This window comes from Podarcis melisellensis (assembly GCF_964234715.1).
Source record: "Podarcis melisellensis genome assembly, chromosome: Z".
NCBI lineage: Eukaryota > Metazoa > Chordata > Lepidosauria > Squamata > Lacertidae > Podarcis > Podarcis melisellensis.
Genome location: NC_138547.1, coordinates 12,261,241 through 12,275,969, shown reverse-complemented (window position 1 = coordinate 12,275,969; position 14,729 = coordinate 12,261,241). Strand labels below are relative to the sequence as shown.

Here is a 14,729-nt window from a genome sequence, read left to right as displayed (position 1 = left end):
GATGCATGCTCCAGATTCAACTTTCCTCTTTCAACAAGCCTTCTGAGCAGGAGTTTTTTATTCCGATCAGAATCTCAAACTGTTTAAAATTGGTTTTATATACAGGCATCCTCCCACTTATGCGGGGCTACGTTCTGGGCCCCCGCATGCATAAGTGAAATCATGTAAAGTGTTGTTGTTGTTGTTTAGTCATTTAGTCTTGTCCAACTCTTCGTGACCCCATGGACCAGAGCACGCCAGGCACTCCTGTCTTCCACCGCCTCCCGCAGTTTGGTCAAACTCATGCTGGTAGCTTCGAGAACACTGTCCAACCATCTCGTCCTCTGTCGTTCCCTTCTCCTTGTGCCCTCCATCTTTCCCAACATCAGGGTCTTTTCCGGGGAGTCTTCTCTTCTCATGAGGTGGTCAAAGTATTGGAGCCTCAGCTTCACGATCTGTCCTTCCAGTGAGCACTCAGGGCTGATTTCCTTAAGAATGGATAGGTTTGATCTTCTTGCAGTCCTCTAAAAAGCATCTTTAAAATAAAAAGGGAAGGAAAGGGATAAAAGATTTTCCTTTATAAATCGAGGGAACGAACAAACCTGGCTCCAGGAGACCTGCGGGGCTTGAGGTCTTTAGGGGGAAATTGCATGGGAAGCAGGGTTGGGTCAGGTTTCCTTCCTGGGTGCTGCCATTTCCCCCCTAGGAGCCCTTGCTCACTTTCCATGCAAGCAGATGCCTTCACTTTCACCACCTTTCTCTCCTCCTCCTGAGAAGGTCAGTCTCTCAGGTATGGCCACGTTTGGGGGGGGGGGAGGTGGCAGGGAGCCTCCACTTGCTCAGTGAGGCTGGTGGAGGGAAGCCAGCAGGAACAACAGCAGAATCCCAATGGTGGTGAAGCAGCGGGTGTCCCCTTTCCGTTGCCCCTGTGCCTCTCGCCCCATTCCCTCCCTCTTCTTCCTTTCTTCTCTTTACAGTGGTACCTTGGGTTAAGAACTTAATTCGTTCTGGAGGTCCGTTCTTAACCTGAAACTGTTCTTAACCTGAGATACCACTTCAGCTAATGGGGCCTCCCGCTGCCGCCATGCAATTTCCGTTCTCATCCTGAAGCAAAGTTCTTAATCTGAGGTACTATTTCTGGGTTAGTGGAGTCTGTAACCTGAAGCATCTGTAACCCGAGGTACCACTGTACTGGTAGTTGTCTGGCCGGCCCTGTCTTTGGGGAGCCTGGCTTGGCACAGGAGGGTCTCCGGATGAGCTCTACTTCAGTCTGTCATCTTCAGATCTCCAGCTCTCTCCCGTTGTTTCCCGGTATGGTTCTACTTATTTATTTCCTGTCACCACACAGATACACAGCCACACACGTGTGTACATGGGGGGATGCCTGTATAAGAACATTTAGTCCAGCATCTTGTTCTCACAGTAGCCAACCAAGGTGGAAAATCCACAAGCACAAGAGCAACTCTCCCCTCCTGTGGTTTCTAGCATCTGGTTTTCAGAAGCACTGCTCCCTCCGAGGAGGCAGAGTAAGGCCAGCATCACCAGTGAATGTAATGGTTTCTATATATGTAATTCTTTTACATATAACGGCATTGTGAAATCGTTTTGAGAAGCATCACAGGAAGGGATACATAAATTAAGTCTAAAAATAAAAGTCATCGAGAGCCTCTTTCAAATGCTCAGTTGTGTAACTAGAAACATGAACCCTGGGGTAAGAGCTATGGTGAGCTAGGGTTAGGGCTTGGACTTGGGAAATGGCAGGTTGAAACCCTGCCTCAGGTTTTGTAGAGATATTCCCTTTTCTCTCTCATAAGCAAGAAAGAATGCCTCTTTCAAGATGGCGTTTGAAAGCCTAACCTTTTTATAAGGGATGAATGAATATGATCTACTGGTTTATTAGCTTTTTAATCTATCAAAAACTGTAAGCTAATAATCTCTGCTGAATAAAAGCATTGATTTTGAATCAGAAGTTCATTTGATTAATTGATTAAAACAGTTTTATTGTTTACTATGATGAATTGATTTCATTCTCTGCAACAATTTAATAAAATTTGCAGATTCAGCAGCAGCACTTTTTAATAGAAACATTTAATTGATTAATCTAACATAGGGTGGCAACTTTTTTTTCTGTTGAGGGTCTCATTCCCTTGGGGTAAATGCTTGGGCAACACATGCTGACTGTTCAAAGCCAGCAGTTGGCAAGAACAAAGTTGGGGTATGCCTCCCTAATCAACCTCCCTTTACTCTGGTTGTTGTGGAAGGAAGAGGCTGTTTTTGCAAGGGGTCTCAAGTGACTGCTCACAGAGGCTTTTTGAAGGTATGGCAAGGGCTGGAGGCTGTTCACTCCTCATCTCACCAATGTCTTGATTACATTTCTCAGCCTTGATAAACACTGGATAAAGGGAGGCCTCTAAGGTGGGGTGGGGGGGCAACCTCAGGCTCAGAGGTGGCTGAATCTGGCCTTCTAAATTTACTCAAAAGAATTTGAGCTCAAAGGAGATCCTCAAACTTAAGACACTTGCTGATTTTTTGACATCTGATAAACTTCACAACTTGTTTTTATGTGTGTTGTGCCTAAATATGGCAGACTCTCTCACTTAGAGCTGCAAATTTAAGCAATTAAGATTTGTAGTTAGGTAAAAGTCTTGATCTTATTTTATTATACTGCAGATTTTATTATACTGAACTGTTTAAAAGCATTAATAAATATGAATAAAAATATACTTGTTCTGATGGCACAAGATTAGACAGCAATGTCCTCTCAGACCAGCTGATTATATGATCAAATAAGACCTCTCTGGACCTCTAAGAGGGGCTGTTCTAGGCCTCTCTATTGGTCTTGCTTCTCACCCTCCTTGTGTGTTTTTGTTCCTGGCTAGAATATGTCCTTGAACTCTGATAATGCCTTTTGATTGTCTGTGAGTAAGATAGAGGTGTGTATGTACGAAACTAGCCTCCTATACAAATGTAACATTAACATTTGTTGCCCCGCACACTTTGGCTCCAACCAACACCGGCGTGTGGCCCCTGGAAGGCTGCACAGAAGGAATGTGGCCCTCAGGCTGAAAATGATTTCCTCACTCCTGCTCTAAGGCACCCGCACTGTGAATCAGTAATACAAGTAAACATGCTCACTTATTAACTCCCTTGATAATTATCTAGAACCCATATCTTTGGAAAGCTGTAAGAACAAACCTCACAGGCAACACTGCCACTGACTTCATTGGAAGAAATGGTGCAACAACAATGTGATATATAAATGAACAAATCAAGGGTACAAAATCAATGAGATATATATATATGCAAATGCTTGAATTAGGGAGGCAGAAATCTGACTCTTGGCTGCACAGAGAGGCAGTGGCGCATGTGCCCCATGTGACTCAGGGTGCTGGGGTGTATCTGTTTGCCCCTTACGATAGATAGTAAGCTTCACAAATGCCATGTTCAAGCAGCTGAGTCAAAAGGGTTAAGGCCCATGAAACAGCACCCACGCAGGAGAAACAGAATTAGCAGGAAGTTGGAGTTGTTGGAGAATATGTGAAGCTCTAAGTAACAGCTGAGTGGCAGTGTTGGCAACAGCAGCTGGCATGTCAGGAATAGCTATGCGAGGATCTGGAAGGGAAAAAACAACAAAATGCCAGAAACACACCCCCCCACGCCCCTGGGGTGGTGGTGCAATTTCAGTGGAAGTGGGGAGGGAGACCAGCATTCTGCAAGCAGGCACCTTCCAGAGCTTGGGACTACAACTCCCATCAACCCTGGCCATTGGCCATGCTGCCTAGGGGCTGATGGCAGTTGTAGTCCCAACATTGTCTGGAGGCACCAGGATGGGGAACGGCTGGTCTCAAGTCTTTGGATCCTACCCTATGCACCATTACTAGGGAGCAAGCCCCACTGACCACAGTGGGGCTTGCTTTTGAGTAAAAGTAGCATTGTGCTCCAAGACTGAGCCACAAAGACTAAATAAAACAAAAATGTTGAAATTATTTCATGTGCATTCTTAAGAACATGGACCCATTTTATTGTTTGAAGTCACAGCTACTGCCATGATTCTGAGAAATAGCACCTTTCTCAAATGCACCCTTGACAGGACCTTTTGCAGAAGCAGAGCAAGGTATTGTGTTAAAACTTTTTTTAGTTTGCTTTTCCTTTACAGCAGGGAAAGAACAGAAATTATTAGGAAAACCACTGACAAAGAAGAAGAAATGAAATAGTGAGCCATCTATGAGATATGGGCTGACAATATAAACACAGGAAACAGCCTTAAATCAAGTCTAGCTGCCAGCACCAAGATCCCCGGATCAGGCTTCCGGGATGAATTCTTCCACTAGATCGGAGCCTGGGACTAAGACCAGTCCCATTTTATAGAAGAGTTCTGCTTCCTGCCTGCTCCCCTCTACCCAAGACTGACAGACTCCCTTTTATCTTTTAGGGGCATGGCTTCTCCTTGGCCCCTCCCTCCACACAGATTGGCAGAGTGGCTCCCCATCCCCCAAGAAACCAACACACGAGTCCTCTACTTTTAGGGGGCATGGCTTCTTCTCAAACAGGTTGCAGTTCCAGGCTTATTAGGAACTGCCTTATACTGTCAGACCATTGGTCTATCTGGCTCAGTACTACCTACACTGACTGGCAGCAACTCTCCAGGTCACAGATTCAATCCCCTGGATGGTATCCAATGCCAGTCCTTCTCAGAGTAGACCCAATGAAAATACCATGCACGACTAAACTTAGGTTCATTACTTTCAGTGGGTTTACCCTGAGTAAAACTTGGAGACAACCTCTTGTATGAAACCCTAATGAGCCACTGCAAATAAATGTGGACAACATTGGGCTAGAGGGACCAACCACCTGAGTCTGTCTAAGGCGTGTCCTAAGGGAAGGGCTGTAGCTCAGTGCCAGAGCATCTGCCTTGCATGCAGAAGGTCCCAGGTTCAATCTCTGGCAGCATCTCAACAAGGCTCTGATGAGTGTGTGGCAAAGGCAGGGGGACGGAGGCTAACTCAGGAGAGAGGGGCAGCAGTTATGGGGTTTGGTGCCACCCATGAGTCAGGAGCCTGGGCTAAAGGAAAGGTCAGGGTCCAAGCAGTCAAGGGATGGAGGTGGGGGTGCAGGAATAGGCTTTTCAGGTGAGGGGCGGGCTGGTCAAGTCTCCACTGCCCTCTTCCCTGCTGTCTCCTAGAACCAGGAGGGGCTTCAAGAGGGAAGCGCAGAAGAAGTCTCAGGTTGCATGCACTCTGCTTCTTCGGATGAGGGTACTTAAGCTAGTGGGAGAGAGGGGCATGGTGGTCCCACTGTTGCTTCAGCTGCTCAGTTGGGAAACTTAATGCCAGCTATGTAGTCACTAGGAGCATGTGTATCCAGTGCACCTTAGGAACTTCTGGAAGCACATGATTTTGTCAATAAAGAATTAAACTACTGGCTGCTTGCCCGCCTTGGCTGGGTGTGCTCAGGACACATCTCCAGGAAGGACTGTGAATGTCTCCTGCCTAAAGCACATCCAATCAGTGCAGACAATATTGACTTAGAATGGACCCAATGATCTGACCCAGTGCCAGGCAGCTTCCTATGATCCTGCCTTGGGAGCAGTGCAAGAAAATGGCAAAACGTTAATATCAACAATACAGAAGACGTAATCTTTAGCCTTGCTGCTTCAAATATCAAATCAAGGGCAGCCCATACCATGACCCCTAGATGTTACTGCACTGCAACTTCCATCGTCCCCAACTGCTGGCCAAGCTGGTGGGGGCTAATGGGAGCTAGAGCCCAACCAAAGCTGGTAAGCCCCCCCCCCTGCATCAGAGACCGAACGAATCTCGTGTTACTCCAAGAAAATAACAACACAAGGTTAACCATGCAGCACCCCCACAAAAAGACCCACATTCCCTTATTACTTCAATGTACTAGTATATTGCTTAATGAAAGTTCTTAATTGTAATTCAATTAATTACATACACAGCGTCCCCAATTACATTTTCCAATAAGACATTGGCTTTGGTACAGGTCTAAAGGCACTTAACCAATTTTAATATATTAAGACCAATTTCCCTTGAATACTAATTACTATCTAACGATGAAATGAGAACCAGGAACTTTCCAGAAGCTGGGTGGGAGGTATAAAAGTAAATTAAGCGTGAATAGTTGGGGGACCTCGTAAAAGAGAGAGAGAGAAAGAGAGAGAGGGGGGAGAGAAAAAATAGGCAACGGCATTCCAAATACGAGTCTTACTGTATGTTTCAAAAGTCCCAAATATGGGAAGTGTTTTGTTAATCCTTTTGACAGCAGCAAGGGCTCTGTGGAAAAGGAGACATCTTGCTGTGTATTTGTGCTAACGCAAAGCCCTCTTTTTTAACTTAATCCCTTTGAAATATAAATGATACACTGGCTGAAAAAGAGAATTTTGGCTTGCATTTCACTAGCATCTGTTCAGCTCTGTGCAGAGAATGGATGGATATCCTCTCTCACACACATATATCACACACAATCATATATTGCACATATACATATCACACACACATTACATACGTACCGTGAGTGGATCATCTGAAATAACTCTCGTACTGAAACTCCTTTATCAGAATAAACAACTAACTTTAATTACAGAAGCTAAAATTAGACCGAAACGTATCGTGCAATTGCAGCCACTTCCAAAGGATGTGAAGAGCTCATTCACAGCTGTCCAATTCCTCACATTTTCTTTCCCCTCCACTTTGATATGCCTTAAATACTGAGTTAAGAGAAAAGAAGCAGCAAACTTAAACATATTGAGCTATGAGATAATGCCCTCTTAAACAAGAGCCAGTGTGGTATAGCGGCTAGAGTCTGGGACTTGGACCTGGGAAATCAGGGTTCAAATTCCCACTCAGCCATGAAGCTCTCTGGGTAATGCTGAGGACCAGTCACTCCCTCTCAGCCTCACCTACCTCACAAGGTTGTTGTGTGGATTAAATGAGGGGGTGAACCAGGAATGCCACCTGGAGCCCCTTGGAGGAAAAAAGATGAGTTAAAGATATGATAAGCAAGGAAGTTCACTGGAATCTAATCCTTAGAAAATATAAGTTAGTTGGCTTGGGCTGTTTCTTTACTTGTGTGCTTATTTATTTAGAATACTTACATTATGCTTTATAGCTTCAAGAAGTTATCAGAGACACTTACAAAAGAGCTTCAGAAGTCTCGTGATCTCTGAGTCAAGGGAGTGGACTTCACTCAGCCCATGATTGTCTACTGACATCAGACAGGCTCTTTCACCAAACTCTTTTTGGGGCCTGCTTAAAACATTTTTGTGTAGACAAGCTTATGCTACTTTAAACAGTTATGGCTTCCCCAAAAGCATCCCGGGAGCTGTAGTTTGTTAAGGCTGCTGAGAGTTGTTAGGAGACCCTTAGTCCCCTCCTGGAGCTACAATTCCCAGAGTCTCTTGGGAAGAGGGACTGAAAGTTAAACCACTATTGAGAATGCTAGTTCACCCACCCACCTTTCAGATTTGGCCTGCGAGGTTGATCTTGATAAGGATCCAGCCCATGCAGCTAAAATGGTTCCCCACCCCAGTATGTAAGAATGACCTGATTGGTCAACAAGCAATGGATCTGGCGGGCTGGCTTAAGAGATTAAAGATTATGTGGTTTAGAAATGCTTTTAAACAAATAAAAAGTAGAAGGAATGCTGGTAAAAGCCTGAGAAGAAGGGGTCAACCTCTGTAACAAGCCAGGCCATCCTTGCTCAGGTTTCTTGGAGCAGAAGGGTAGATCGGTGACTGGGGCAGGAGAGAGAGGGAGAGGGAAAGGGAGAGGTTCATAACAGGCTCGTAACTTCACAAGCACAGAGGTTAGCAGAAAACAGATTAATCATGAAGTGATAGGGTGCAGACTATTTAACCGAAAAGGTATGGAAATCAATCACTGTAGTTTTGGAAAGAGAAGTCTTTCTGGCAGGGAGGGAAGATGGCTTTGGGGGTGGTTGGGAAGAGGAAGGAAGAAAATAAAGAAATAGCCAGATCTTCTTCCAACTTTGCTTGCCCAGCCTGGGGGATCTAGAGGACATAAACAATGTGACCTTAAGCAGCTTTTACGAGAGCGCAAGAGAGGGAGGGAAAGGGCCAACAACGTACTATTCTCGCGGACGAGGCAGAATTCCAAAGTGCTCTGGCTCTCCAAGGTACAGTCTAAGTCAACAGGGACGTTGGGCTCGTTCTGCTTCTCCAGCCGGTACTGAGGGCCTGAAAACAGACAATACATTTACAGGATTTCTTTCAGCTTGGGCAGGGGGGAAGAGGGTATATTTTTTGGAGGGAGGGGAGAAATAAAACATTGAAGCAGGGGTGGGGAACCTCAAGCTCAAGAGTCAACTGTGGCCCTCTAGGACTCTCTATCTGACCCTCATAACTCTCCCCGAGCCACATGCCAACACTCCCTTAGCCACACAACCTCATTGGCTCTGGCTCACACAGTATTTTTCCTTGTCCAGAATATGTCCTTGAACTCTGCTGAAACCTCTTGCTTCCATGGATGAAATAGAGAGAGGGATGTTTAGAAATTAGCCTGCTGAACAAAGATAAAAATTTATCCTGATTGCTCTGCCCACTTCTGCCTCTGGCCCTGCCCACCACTGGCATGCAGCTCTCAGAAGGTTTTCCAGAAGGGATTGCGACCCTCGGGGGAGAAGATGGTTCATCACATCAGCATTAAAGGACTCCAGATGAGACAGAGTCTGAACAGATAAATAGCGAAGACCACATTTAGTTATTTATACTTCTTAGCACCTCCCTGCCATGTAAGGCAGACCAGTATTGTTCCCATTTTAGTACTGAAAGAATGTAGATGTAGAGCAAATAGATTTGCGCCCCAAGAAAAATCCCACCCACTAATTCCATGCCTTAAGGAGGGATCTGAATTTAGTAATCTGGCAAATTCCAAATGGTGTACCATAAGGGAACTTGTGTGATGGGACATAAAATTAATTAAAGACTCCTGTGATCATAATGGATCTGCCCATTCATAGATGCCCTGCCATCTAATTCTGCTACATTGCACCGAGATATGAATGTATACCTTCCCGCCCTGGGAAAAGGCTCCCTTCTGCGTCTGTGCACGAGTCATGATCTGGCCTACCCTCCCTTCCAGGAAGTCTTCACTTGAAGATAGAAAACTCTTATACCTCTATGCATCTAGTATAAGCAGATCATTCAGTCCTTCTAGATAAAGAAAATGTTCAGCATCAGATGAGGTTGCCTGCTGCACCTCTTTATGAGTCTCTGCTTTGTGCAGGCTTCTTCCTAATCAGGAATACCCAGATCAGCAACAACCAGGCCCTCAACTCAGTGAAGGAAGAATCTGCTTTGAGGGCAAGTCATTAAATATTACAACACACACTGGAAATCAACCCCTCCAGTTTTAATGCAGAAAACAGTAACAGAGATTTGGTAAACGCTGTTCTAATTCAAAGGCATGTGATGACCATTCTCAACCTTTGACTCCTTTAAGGCTCTGAAACGCTTCTCCTTCTCTTAAGAATTTGTGGAGTGGCTGTAATGGGTTGCAGGAGGAAGGTGCAGAGAAAAAGAGCAGACAATGCTTTCTCTGGAACGGGAGTTAAGTGTCTCATCGTAATCCTCTCATAATTCAAACTCAGCAAAGCATTTACAAATATTTAAAAAGCACAGGCAAAAACAAAAACGGGCGCCTCGGACATCACATTGGTTACGAGATGGAACGTGTTAAGACAATTAATTTCAAAATTTACGGCGGCTGGGTTTCAATTATGGCTCCTCTGCCCTTCCTGCTCTCCCTTCCTCCCCCCCCCCCCAGCCCCAGTCGTGTGAAGAGTACTCTCCCTGTGCCAGTGTAGTTTGCTCTTGATGCAGCATTGATTTGTCGGGGAAAATGAATACTCTCCCTCTCTACTCTTGGTGACTTTCTTGAACAGATGCAGAAAAAGCAGCCGATTTGTGGGCTGCAGGGGGGGAAAGCGCAGCGAGTCCCCATGTGGCTGGCGCAATCAGAAATGGCACATGTAGCTGGTTCCAGGCATTTAGGAAACCAATTGCACTCTGAGAAACAAGCACCTAGCAAAAAGAAAAAAAAAGGAAAGGAAAGGAAAGGAAAGGGAAAAAGGTGCAAGTGAATGCACACGCACACACAAAGAGGGATAGGAGAGGTGAGAGAACAAAGCAAAATAAAAACAAAACAAAACCACTTGCACACAAAAAGAAACACAAAGCATCCCAGAACAAAGTGGAAAGCACTTGCTCATCTTTTTTAAAAAAGAAAACACCCCTGTGTGCGTGTCTCTGATAAACCCAAAGCCCACAAGCTAGGAAAGGAACAAATGGGGGGGGGGGAATAAGTTGTGTCAAATAAGGAAAAACACATTTTATCCATGATAGCTTTTAAAAAAAAGAACAAAAAAGGCATTGCCACGAGTGCCAAAAGCAGACGCTAAAATGGAAACTGTGTGCGTGTGTGTATTGTCAGACGTGGATTAAGAACTGAGCAGCCCTGTGTAAAACAATCCTCAGAACTGAGAACAGCCCCCGCTCTTGGCACCCGTGGCTGGAAAGATCCCAGTTGCCACATTTGCTTAGAAATTTGCTGCTGGCACCCATTAATGACACAACGTCTTGGAAACTGTTGTGTTGATTAATGGTCTGCCTTTTGATCAATTAATGGATTGTCTTTAAAATCAATTGCTATGCCTCCGAAACTTTTAAGAATATGGGTCCTTTTTATATATAAAAAAGATAGTTGAAAAGTATAAAACAGATTACAATTCAACCAAAGGAAGCTACCAGCAAGAAAGGCTAAGGGACAGGTTTTCCTTTCCATCTGTAATTATGTGAACGAACACACAAGGAAAAGGAGTAGTCTTAAAACCAAGAGCTGGTATACATTTGACATTTGCCCCAGGCAATCCATACATGAAGTGGCATATATCTGGGTGTGATTTTAACCTGGAGCTTCCATGTCCATTCTCCCTGTTTTCCACTGTTTGCTGTTTCAAGCAACACTCCTCTGAAGAAACTGCTCCACACCAAAAACTCCCCCACCTAAACAACAACGAACAAAAGTATACATGGAAAATGTCCTTTTTGGATTTTCTGAGGAGAGGGGAACTCCAGATTTAGCAGGGAGAACATTCGGGACAGAAGTTGTTTCTGGTGAATGTTGTATGGATGATGTGGAAAGGAAGGACACACACAAATGGGTGGAGCCTACAGCTCATATAGAAGCTCACAGTCTGAGTTGTTGCATTACAACAGCTCATTTGCAAATTCTAGACTTAGTAACCGGGGGGAAATGGGACACAGATAGGCTAACTGTTGAATATATATTTCTGCAGTTTTAGCCACAGTGACAGGGGCTGCTGAGAGCTGGAGTCCAAACAAGATCTAGAAGGGCTATGTGTTTCTCAGCCCTAATCCAAGAGGCACCCCCTTCTGTCTCTTGCATGAAATAGGGAATACCACTTTTTAGATTATGGATGAAGGATCTGTGGCCCTCCAGATGTTGCTGGTCTACAACACCCATTAGCCCCAGCCAGCCTAGCCAATGGCCAGGGATGTTGGGAAATGAGAATCCAGCAATATCTGGCTACTGCAGCTGGTGATGGGAAGTAGCTGGTAGTTCAGTGAGTACAGCATGAGACTTTTAATCTCTGGGTTGTGGGTTTGAGCCCCACATTGAGCAAAAGATTCCTGCATAACAGGGGGTTGGACTAGATGGCTCTTGTGGTCCTTACAATTCTATGATTCTTCATGGGAAATGAAAACGGAACAGGAGTGATGGTTTTAGGAAGGCACACCGTGACAATGGGAGAGTTCCTAGATTAATCAAAAAGCAAAGGGGGATTCCTAGAAGTGACTTCCAATGGTGGCTATTGTTGTTGTTGTTGTTAACATTTTTTATAATGCCGCCCAACACTGACTTTGCAAAGCAGCATACAAAATAAACATCAAACAAATAATGATCACGATAAAATATAATAAACTTATCTTTTTTTAAAAGCAAACCAATGAACTACCAGCAAGAGAAAAAGTGTGTTAGTATGAAAACAGGAACATTGGCTGCTTCTGGAAAGGGGTGGGGGGAAAGGAGGAGCTACATATAATATACAAATTCATGGAAGAGAAGTCAATCCATGACCATTGGCCACAACACCTAAACAGAAGCTCCAGCTTCCTCTGAAGTCTACCCACAAAAAAATACTTGCTGGGAAAAGCACTGGTGTCTTCATGCCCTGATTACCCAGAGGCCACTGGGGTGTGTGTACAGGATTTGTAACTGATTACGTAATTTCCCTTTATTTAACTCTGCTGGAAGGCATGTACTCAGCCTGGGGGGGAAACTAAATGGTGTGAGGTTGCAGCCACAGCTTAGTTGCAAAAGTCCTGGGTTCAATCCCGGGCATCTTCATGTAGCACTGGGGGAGACTCCGTGGGTTGTACCCAATGCAAGTCCTATTGAGAGGAGGCCAGCTGAAATTATTATTTTATCTGTTAGTCACTTCTGTTGCAGAGCGACACAAAGTGACTTACATAAAAACCAGTTAAGAACAAGTCTAGCAAAAGTATAAAACCACATATCTACAGAGAAAAGGCAGGACTTACAGACTGTGCCCCAGTTCAGATTCAGGGCTGGAAGTCTTGTGCCAAAAAATAAAGATGGTGCCAGGTGTGCCTTCTTGGGGAGAGCATTCCACAAATGAAAAGACACAATCTTGTGTTGCCAGTCTCTAAACCTCCCATGGAGGAGACACATGAAGACAGGCCTCAAATGGCGATCCCAGGGTCTGGGTGGGTTTATGTGGGGAGAGGAGGTCCTTGCGGCACCTGGGTTCTGAGCCATATAAGGCTTTGTAGGTCAAAACCTGATCTTTGCATTAAGCCTGGAAACAAATTTGTAGCACACGACTAATAGGTCAATTGATTCTAGTAGGTCTACTCTGAGTAGTGCTTAGTTGGGCACAACCTCCACGGATGCTGCACTTCAGCCACAAGCAGTCACATATGTGGGGCTGCTTACACTAGAATGTGTTTGGTAAACAATCCACATCTCCCTCACTGCCCCCCCCATTTCACAGTTTTTTTGTTCCCTGACCTATTGCTTAAACATTTCCCTTCTAGCAGCTGGTTTCAAAATTAAAAAACAAAACAAAACTGAATGTGACCTGCGAAGGTTAACAATTCTGCCTTCTTATGCTGCACCCTGCCAAAAAGAGAGAAAAAAAGGCCCCTCCACCCCCAGATGACGAGATGTATAACCAAATTAAACAATTCCCTCAACAAAAGAGTGAAAAGCTGGACCCTATTATACTGAGCCATCCCGCTGGCCGGTTAAATTGCAAAAGCCTTCAGAAAGGCTTTTGAAAGCCTGACCCATCAGTTCTAATTTTTAAAACTTATCCTTTCAGTCAAGGCAAGAAAAAGGCCCAATTCCAACTTTTATCTCTGCTAAGAAAGTGCTGTTATCTCGGGGGCTGATGTCAGGGAGCACTATCTCTCTTTCTGCTGACAAGCAGAGACGAGGAGAGATAAGATTGGGAACGAATCTCACTTCTCAGAGTAAATAAATAATCAATACTCATCTAAATGTAAATGAGAAAGTATCCCCCCCTGATAACAGGACTCTTATCAAAGAGCCAATTTTCCCAGAGACACTGGGCCTCCGCCAAATCACCATCACTCTGCCTGGACCCTAATGGCTAAAAATGGTCACTAAATTGAACCGATCACCAGAGATCAAGTAAGTTTGGGCCTGGGCTACTTTCACAGCCCCAATGTTTGGGAATGCAATTGTGCCCCCATTAACTTTCAATAGCAATGAAGAATGCATAGGTCAAGGAAGATGAAGCTGCAACAATAAACCTCGAAACCTGTTCTTTTTCCTTCCCCCCACCTTCAGGAAAATGAGAGAAGCGAATGCTATAAACAGGTTTTCCCCCCCTCCCCTACTCTTTTTTTAAAAAAGGCTGTAAGAAAGAGAAAGCTGTGAATTGGGTCAAAATTACAGAAAGATGCCTTCCTTTTTTTGGTACTGATGAGTTGTTTTTAAACAAAGATGTGGAATAAATTGTTGTTTGCCAGGAGGACACTAAGTTTGATCCTGAGAAGCCAGCATGGAAAAAGGATGCTTTACGTGAATTCGTCGTAGATTGTGTGTCTACTGAAATGAACATGCGTAAGCGTTCCAAAACACTATAGAGTGGAAAAAATATTATTACTCCTTTGATGTGGATACTTAGCTGTTGGGTCTGCCTGAACTGCATGGTCTCAGTTTCAGGAACAGTATCTTCAGATTTATTCTGCCAATCTGTAAAGCTATAAGCTTTATCGGGATTGTGTTACCAGAAAGACTGCCTGCCCCTGTGCAGACCTGTAAGATCACTTAGATTGTTTGGGGGAAATTCTACTCATGGTACTGAACCCAGCAACATTTCATAGGGTGTGTGTGTGTGACCCAGAAACAGGCGTTGTCTGCTGTTGCCCCTATACTGCACAATACCCTGCCCTCCGCCATAATGGAGGTAGCAACCACTTCTTGCTTCAGACATCTAATAAAGACATATATTTTTGCCCAGGACTTTCCTGAACCATAAGATTAGGCCCTCTTTTAAGTGTTTGCATCCTCTGGTTTTCTGTTTCATTTGCTTTTATGTGGTTTTATATTGTTGCTTTGTGTTTTTTGTTTGTGCTTTAACGATATGTTTGTTTTTTAAACTCACAGGATTATGTAGGGTTGGAAGGGACCCAGGATCAT

At 44.5% G+C, this 14,729-nt stretch overlaps 1 protein-coding gene across 10 annotated transcripts in view; it reads right to left on the bottom strand.

Moving 5' to 3' along the window:
• MAPKAP1 (MAPK associated protein 1) overlaps nt 1–14,729 on the bottom strand; it is a 187,172-nt gene that overhangs the window by 46,531 nt on the left and 125,912 nt on the right. For 7 of the 10 annotated variants that reach the window (XR_014164469.1, XM_081896472.1, XM_081896474.1 and 4 more), the window contains one exon: nt 8,087–8,194. The exons of the other annotated variants lie outside the window; for them this stretch is intronic. Coding sequence is in view for 6 of the 7 variants with exons in the window: in XM_081896472.1 (XP_081752598.1) it covers nt 8,087–8,194 (108 nt within the window). In the remaining variant the exon portion in view is untranslated. The remainder of the gene's footprint in view (nt 1–8,086; nt 8,195–14,729) is intronic. 10 annotated transcript variants of the gene reach the window in all.